Source organism: Hipposideros armiger, unplaced genomic scaffold (genome assembly GCF_001890085.2).
Source record: "Hipposideros armiger isolate ML-2016 unplaced genomic scaffold, ASM189008v1 scaffold_21, whole genome shotgun sequence".
NCBI lineage: Eukaryota > Metazoa > Chordata > Mammalia > Chiroptera > Hipposideridae > Hipposideros > Hipposideros armiger.
The window spans coordinates 2,720,871-2,729,100 of record NW_017731371.1 but is presented as its reverse complement, the minus strand read 5'-3'; the positions used below and the strand labels follow the sequence as shown (position 1 = coordinate 2,729,100).

The 8,230-nt window shown below is 43.5% G+C and overlaps 1 protein-coding gene across 3 annotated transcripts in view; it reads left to right on the top strand.

The window, feature by feature from the left end:
* ZNF608 (zinc finger protein 608) overlaps positions 1–8,230 on the top strand; it is a 126,640-nt gene that overhangs the window by 53,834 nt on the left and 64,576 nt on the right. For all 3 annotated transcript variants that reach the window (XM_019635384.1, XM_019635383.1, XM_019635382.1), the window contains one exon: positions 2,493–2,754. In XM_019635384.1, coding sequence (XP_019490929.1) covers positions 2,493–2,754 — 262 coding nt within the window. The remainder of the gene's footprint in view (positions 1–2,492; positions 2,755–8,230) is intronic.

Below are 8,230 nucleotides of genomic sequence, written 5' to 3'. Positions count from 1 at the left end.
TGTTCTTCAGTCTAGTTGTGGAGGACGTTGCTTCACTGGCCCAAGTTGGCACCATCATTGCGCTCTTCCCAGGCGAGACACATCAGTTGCCGGCTACTGGACGGCCACTCACTGCGGCTGCTGGCCGCTCACGCTGGCTGCTGGCTACATACGGTAGCCCATGGCAACCCATTGCCATAGGGGCTGCAGGCTACGCCATCGCCAGTGACTCACAGCAGCCCAGCTCTTGTTCAGTATCTTAGCTGTGGAGGGCAATGTCACTGGCCCTCATATGTGGGATCTGAACCGGGGCCCTCTGGCATCCCAAGCCAGTTCTTAACCATCGCGCCACTCAGCCGGCCCATGTCCTGATCCTTAAAATCAGAGACTTGATGCTCTCCAAGACTCCTCACCTCTTTTGTTTCATTTCATTTGCTTGTTTAACCAATTGAAGCTATATTTGTTTCTCTCAGAATTAATGTAGGCTGCCAATCAAGTGATACAAAGAATAGTTTGAGGATATTGTTCCATTTTTTTTTTTCAGTTTATATGTGTAGCATCAAATTATAGTCAATTTACAACTAACTATACAAATTAAGAGGTTGTTGGGAAACATGCAAAAAAATGCAGTAGCTGGTTTATAATTATCCTTGGTCTTTATTTTTTTTAATTCTAGAAAGCAATTTAGATCTCTCACACATTGGGTCCCCTTCCCTTAAATTCTCTCCCTCAGAGCTCCTTTCTTCATTTGTCAGCCCAGTTTTAAAATAGGAACTATCAGTGTGAACTTTGATCCACATTAAGCTGTATTTACACGAAAGCATAAATCACCAGATCTGGGGTTTGGGGCAGTTAAATGCTTTTCTTTCTTGGGCTCTGTGATCCAGGATGAAGAACAATAAAAAGCATGGAGAAAAAGTTTTATGGCAGCTCTGAGAGCAGGAAATTAAGTTTCTTTAACATGCAGTTTGGATGAAGGGCTGTTCTATTGCATCTTGGATCACTCAGGCAAGTGAACGTCAGTTTATCATTTTAGTGAAATGCAAACTGTAGAAATAGTTCCTACAGTCATATGAACAAGGAGCCCACACAGATGACTGCTTCAGCTGTTTAACTAGGAGCACACTTCCTCACGTGACTTATCTTGAAATGCACTGTGTGTGTGTGTGCGCGCGCGCGGGTGCGTGTGCGTGTGTGTGTGTGTGTGTGTGTGTGTGTGTGTATGTATGTGTATTTCTTTTTTTTTTAAACAACAGAGACTGGATAATATTACGTCTGTAGACAACTGTTGACTTCTTACAAAGGTTAACTGGGGATATATATGGACAGCAGACTAAGATGGCATTTTACCAGAACAACCTTCTATGTGTCTCTTTTACACATTTGATTTGCTAGCCCAACTAATGAAACATCCAAGGTGTCACTCCTTATATGTAGGTGGTACCCATGTGCAGTGGGCATCTGGAGTGGTGGTGCAGACCTGCCTTGGCATTTTTGGCTCTTCCACATTTGGTAACCTGTCAGCACGACTAAACCTCTTCTGTAGCAGTCATAACTTGTTGTTAAAATGGGTCAAATGAATGAATGAGTTGGTTGGTGAGCTAACTGTTTAGGACATGCATGGCCTTTGGTCTCATTATGGCCAGACTCCTAAACTTTTCATGAAGAACTCTGTTGCTACTCTTCTCAGGATAGGGGGGTGCAAAGGAATTATTGCAACAGCAGATCTTGTGTTGGCTGTCAGTTCTATTTCCTGGATTGAGAGAGAGGGCTGCTGAATCTTGGTCAAGTGCATCAGGGATCTTTCCAAGTCGAACCACTAAAGGACTTGTGCATTGGAGAAACTCAAATTTTGCTGATGTTGGGCACTCCTATTTATTTCTTCATTTTTATGAATTCTGCCAAACTTTGCAGTGGAACACTTAATTAGAAGTTGATGCTTAATACATGCTCATAACATCCAGTTTATGTGTCTCAGTGTGTATAATCAAGTTTATGTATTTTATATATTCAGCAGAGGAAGTTAATATATTTTAGTAGTGATTTTAATTCATTATGGTTTATAAAGTACTTTGAAAACAATTTCAGTCCATCTCCTGTGCTCGGATGTCCAGTGATGCATATAGGGTGTTTGTTGGAAGTTTCTCCTTTGGAAAATAATGTAATTTTGAAAATAAGATTTCATTCCAAGTGGGCAATAGCCTTAATTTTGCAAAGCCTAGTTGATTCATGTCTACTGAGGTGGTCTGCTGGTGAGTTTAGAAGGACATCGAAGGTCTGCCTATATAATTCAGGACTCTGGAGCTCCCGTATTTGCCTGGTTTGGCATGAAAAACATGAAGTGCTCATCTCTGTTCTGCTTTATATGTTGGCACCATTAAACCACTCGAAGCCTATTATAATTGCAAATGGAATTTGGAATGGTGATGTGTTCTAGAAGTGATGTGAACAGATTGCATGAAGGGGAGCTCACAGAATGCAGCCCCACTGCAGTAAGCCTGTCTGTCTTACAGGTTGACCCCCTGTTTACAGTGCCAGCGCCACCACCGCCACCACCGATTTCCAGCAGCCTCACGCCTCAGATTCTACCTTCCTACTTTCCCCCATCTTCATCCAATATTGCAGCACCGGTTGAACAGCTTTTGGTTCGGACTCGTTCCGTGGGTGTCAATACCTGTGAAGTTGGAGTAGTGACAGAGCCAGAGTGTCTTGGGCCCTGTGAACCTGGCACCAGTGTGAATTTGGAAGGGATCGTGTGGCATGAAACAGAAGAAGGTAAATACAATTTCTTTTTTCTATATTTCCTTGTGCCCTCTTCCCATGATGTATTTATGTCACCTACCCGTAAGGGGAATTTGCTTTGTGGTATTCAGAGAGGAAAGAAAAGTGTTTTTTAGTTTTTTTTTTCCTGCTCTTTGGATTTTTGTTGAAATAAGAACTATGTTTGTCTTGCTGTTCATGGCTGCTTTTACTTTCAGAATGAGTCATGTGTCCCTAAAAGTGGTTCTCCACTTTAAGTGCTAATGTGAAGGACTATGAGAAGCAAGGCAAGGGTTACCCTATCCCCTAAGAGGTATCATGGAAATGAGAAAGGGAGTTAGAGCTCAAGTTCATTTTCTTCCTGGTGTGCCCGCTGTTCTGTCTGTCTTGCTGTGATATTTTTGTGTTATTGAGGCGTAGAGCTACCTTCTGAATTGAGCCACGGTTCTTGCATTTCACGTGGGCCATCACCATAATGTGGCTGTGGCAGTGGCTGGTTGGTGCTTAGAGCTAATGAAGCCAAGGTCAAAGGCTTAAGCCCCAGTTGAGCCAGTCAGTTCTCTTCTGTGGCCGCACCTTCCCTGTGCCTTAACTCAGCAGGCCATCTGACAAGTGCAATCCATTAGTCACAGAGGAAGCAAGGTACAAGAGAAACGGATCAGGATTAACTCTATCATTGCTATTGGAAATAGAAATCAGGCGTATGCCATACTGATAGTGGATCCAGACCATGGCTGGCTCCTTCTATAGCATGTGATCATGAAGTACACAGTGTGTTTTCAGATGTCCTGTGCAGTTGATAGAGGCCGGCTAATTACAAACTAAATATTAAGGACAGAGCTGCATTGCTCCATTGGGTAGAAAAGAAAAGAGTAGAAAAGAATACTCCAAGGGAACAAAGGAAAAGGAAGAACGGGGGGAAGCATTTTTCCTCTAAGCTAGACTAGTCAAGGATAAAGGAGATGGCAGTTGTTAATATCATGGTCTTTCGGGAGAGGAGGAAAGGCAAGGATGAAGGTAACAAGACGGGCCTGAGACTAAAAATCATTGTTTAGGTTCCTCGGTGACAAGGGGAAAAATTGAAGGCTGAAACTTAGAGAGGAGAAAGTAAATACATGCAAAAGAAGCTGACTGGATGGGGAAGGGGACTATCTTGGGAGTAATTGTTGGGAAAGAAGTAGTTGAGAGAAAATAGTTAAGAAGAGTGACAAACTGGGGAATGAAAGGAGAGAATAAAAATGAATGAAAATCAGATGACAGGTGTAAACATAATTATCTGAAGGCAAAAAATAGCTTAAGCTGTTTTAATATAGAAAACAATTCTTAGAAAAATCTTTGAATTCTACGTATTACATATACTGTTATAGGATATGTCTCATAATTAAGATAAAAAAATGTAGACAGCATCAGTAAGGAANGAAATGGCGGTGGACTATGCTGCCAGATGCCAGTGTATGTAGGAACAGCATTTCCCCAGGCCGAACTTCTCAGGGTTAAGCCCTTTTTCTTATACTTTAACTACACTGACCTATGCATTTGAAGGGGATTATAGATTTAAGTTAAACATAGTAGGATATAAAAAGAAGCTTCGTAAGGTTGCCTGAAGGGTTAGGGAACTGTAATATCAGACCAGGGACTTTTTTTTTTTGCCCCCAAGGCCACTGTTGACTGAGCTAAGCACTATGCTGAGCTTTCACTTTGCATGGATTATCTCATTGTGTCTTCACTGTGACCCTCTTCGGGTAATTGTTATTCTTGTCCCCATTTCTTAGACCCAGACACTGAGCCAGGTAACTTGCTCAGGGTCCCACACAGCAATTACCCAGAGGGACAGGATTTGAACCCAACACAACCCGAGGCCCTTCACTACCAAATCCAAGTATATGTGGCCTCCTCACCAGAGAGAGTCCTTGTGAGAGCTGTTGCTACCCTCTGTGTTAACGAGCTTCATTGGTTGACGAAACTGTGGTTCGGTGTATGGCTCAGTGACCTGAGAAATGAGGTTGCTGTAGAGTTGATCTTTCCTATAAGGCAAAAGTAACTGTTGAAAACCCTCTAAAATCCTGCTTTATGGTACATGTGGCTTTGTGTTAGACACCATGAGATACACAAGAGAACGGAAACCTTTTTGGGGGGACCATCTCCCACTGGGGGCGTTCACGGGCAGAAAGAATTGTTCACACTCTGAGTTCCCATCCACCCCTTTTTTGTCTCCTCATGTCTGTTAAACCCCTACTGTAAAGTTTCTGCTTGTAGAATGCCGCTCTTTCATACTCACCTGGGCTGCCACTTTTCGCCCTTGCACAAACATGGGCTACATTTTCCTCTAGCATGAGTCAGTTGGGCTAGATGACCTGATAGCTAAAACATTCTGTGACTGTCTCAGGGAAAAGCTGGGAGGACAGAGTGCTGCCTGGGTCTGGGCTGGTCACCCAGACGGGCTGAAGGGAGGCTCCGCCCTCCCAATTGATGCTACCGGGATTGTGGGCCCAGCATAGCATAGTTTTCAGTTCTTATGTTAAGAGACAGTGAAAATTCATACATTTCCCTAGTTTTTTGTGTTGGCAAAAAAAATTGGAATATTTTTAAAAGTAGCATACCTGCCAAATAAAACACCTCTGGGAGTGGCTGTAATTCTCCACCCTCCTCTCTCATTGGTGACTTCTAGGGAAGAGGTACCTCTAGTAGACCACGTGGGTGGTCTTTGTTCTCCCTTCCAAATCCTGAAATCCCATTGGTGAAAAGGTCCCTTGCCTGTGGGAATGGTAGTTTGGAGCTACTGTGAGGAAGCCAGTAAAGTGGAAAAACTAAGAAATTTACTTGTGTAAGTCAAAGAGGAACCTTTAAAACTATATTACCTATTGAGTTTTCTTATCAAGTTTAAGGGTTTTAGACTATTATCACTTTGGGGGACTGTTTATGATTAAGTTCAAATTTATAGTCAAACTCTCATTTTAAAATGTGGAGACAGGGCTCCAGTGTCCCTTCTATAAATGTCATCAACTAGAGTTTTTTTCATCGCATTTGGAGTGTGTTAATGGAAATAAGCACATTGAACTTGTTAGTAGGTCCAGGATACCGCAGCCCCTCTCCTCAAGCCATCTAAATTCTTTAGAAAGTTGATGTTTGGAATCCATACATATCCCAAATAGTATATGAATGTGTGTGTCTGTATGCAAATATATTCATAAGCAGAGGTATACTTACATAAGGATTTAGTCTAAAATTCTGTTGTGATATGATTTGTTATCAATAGTAAGAGGCCAAAGAATACATTTTCCTGTTGAGGACAATGGGCCTCCGTGAGGCTAAATGNCAAACCTGAGCTCTGGTTTCAGTGAGGTTTTTACATGAGGCTTCTGGGGGGATTGCAGTGTTTGCTTGGACACTCGAGGTGCACTGTCCGGAACTATGTGCAAAAATAAAAGGTGGTACAAGGTGGGCGTGGCTTCTAACACACAGAAAAGGGTCAAAGTATTACCTTGGGAGGAAGGTTCCTTTCCAACCTGTGTTCTATTTTACACTGAGAGGAGTTTGCTTTTGCTTTTACATCAATGTTGGTTCAAAGTCTGGCTCGGCCGCGGACCCTGAGTGACCTTTTAAAGTTGTTCTTCTCAAGTTTCTTATTTCTCATCTGGAAAGTACTTTCCTCGCAGTCTCATCGTGACTGAATGAGAGAATGCACACCATAACCTAACCCCTCCTGTGTTACCTGGGTTGAACAGTAGCTACTGATTGTTACCATTTTTTTTTTTGTAAGTCCATGGACTTTGAAATCAGAGGGGTTTAGTCTTAAATTCCTGCCCCTTAAATAAGTTGCCCATCCTATGAGATCTTCAGTTTCTGCCTCTATGAAATGGGGAGGTTGCGAGAGTTAAATGGAGGACATAGAGAATGTGTGGTGCCGGGTATACAGTAGGTAGGCCCCTAGTAACAAGTTGCCCAAGTCGTTTTTACAAAAAGCTTTAAAGCCACAAATTGCTTTTGATCCTGCCTCCACTGAATTTAAGACGAGAATTAGGAATGACTGAAATGCAGTTCCAGGTTTGTCGGTCAGGGATGGAGAAAAGATGAGTGTGTAAGGAAATGGTTTTTTAAGCTTCCCTTGCTTTGCTAATGAAGCAGTGATGTCAGGCAGAAAGGGCGGTGAAATGGAAAGTGAGAGAGCTGAGATTTCCCCTACACGAAGAGCAGCCTCTGTCTAATGCTTTTTAAATTAAAGAGGTGACTGTGGGCAGTCTCATAAAACAGCTAAATACCAGGATATGAAGAAAACGTGAGCATTAAGTAAGCGTGCCCCAGCGTGCTGCTAGAATGTAAAAATATTGACTGAGCAAAATAAAACACCATTCCCACTCTGGTTGTTGGCGATATGAGAACCCCAGGATTGAGGGGTTAACAGCCAGACAGACAAGCTTGGAGATTTGTGGTAACAGATGGGAGAATCCTGGGGTGAGCTCCCCTGCCCTGGGGTGTGGGAGGGTGTCTGTCATCCAGGCTTGCTGTCTCCCTGACCATGAGCTTCTTCTCCCTCTGCCTGGCAGCACTAGCTGTCCCCACCATGGAGCCACCTGACAGTCTCTTTGTTGGGTCTGAGCAGAGCAGGAGTGCCCACTGGAGCACCCCAGCCCTGCCCTGGCAGCCCTTCCTCATTGGCTGTCAGTTTCCAGGTACTAGAAGCCATCACTGGCTGACACAGTCATTGCTCCAGCCATGCAAAGCCGCCACCACCTACCCTCCAGCTTTGGAGCCTTCTTTGCTCATCAGCACTCAGGAAACCCTTGGAAGTAAGGTGAACAGAGAAAATATTGCCAGAATATCTCTGCAGATCCCGCCCCCCCATTCTCCCCCCCCCTCCCGTCCTCTGATTACACTCACTAAGTGCCGCTATCTGTGTAAATAACCTTCTCTTCCCCGCCTCTCTCTCTTCTCCCTGCTCCCCGACTCCCATGCTCTTAGGCTCTCTCGAGTGATAAATAGCCAGGCTACTGCTCAGCGTGCAGCAACACCTGGGAATAATCATGCAAAAATAACAGTGAGAGACTGCCGCGCGTCTGTTCTTGACATTAACTTTCCTCAGTTTGACAGGCTGCCATCACCAGCTGTTAGACTTATGGGTCTTTTTTTTTTCCATCCACTGGAGATGGCTGCTTTCCTGCTTTTCCTCTTTTGGGCTGCACTAGGTTACATCAGTGTCCCATCAAGATGACAGAAAAGAGCTTTGACAAAGGAACAGTTACTAAAACTGGCCTGTTCTCCATTCTCATCTTTTCTTCCAGTTGCTGGTGTTATTAGACTATTAATTCCCCAACGATTTTTAAATGGAGTCTCTGACTATGACCCATTTAGGGAACTTCCCCCCAGAAAGATATTCGTAACTGCCTCTCTTGAATTGCCTTTGAAAGGAGCAAATCCTAGCATTTGGCCTTATAGGGCCAAACCACCTATTAATTCCTTTTTAGTTTACGTCTCAAGTATATTTGTAATAACA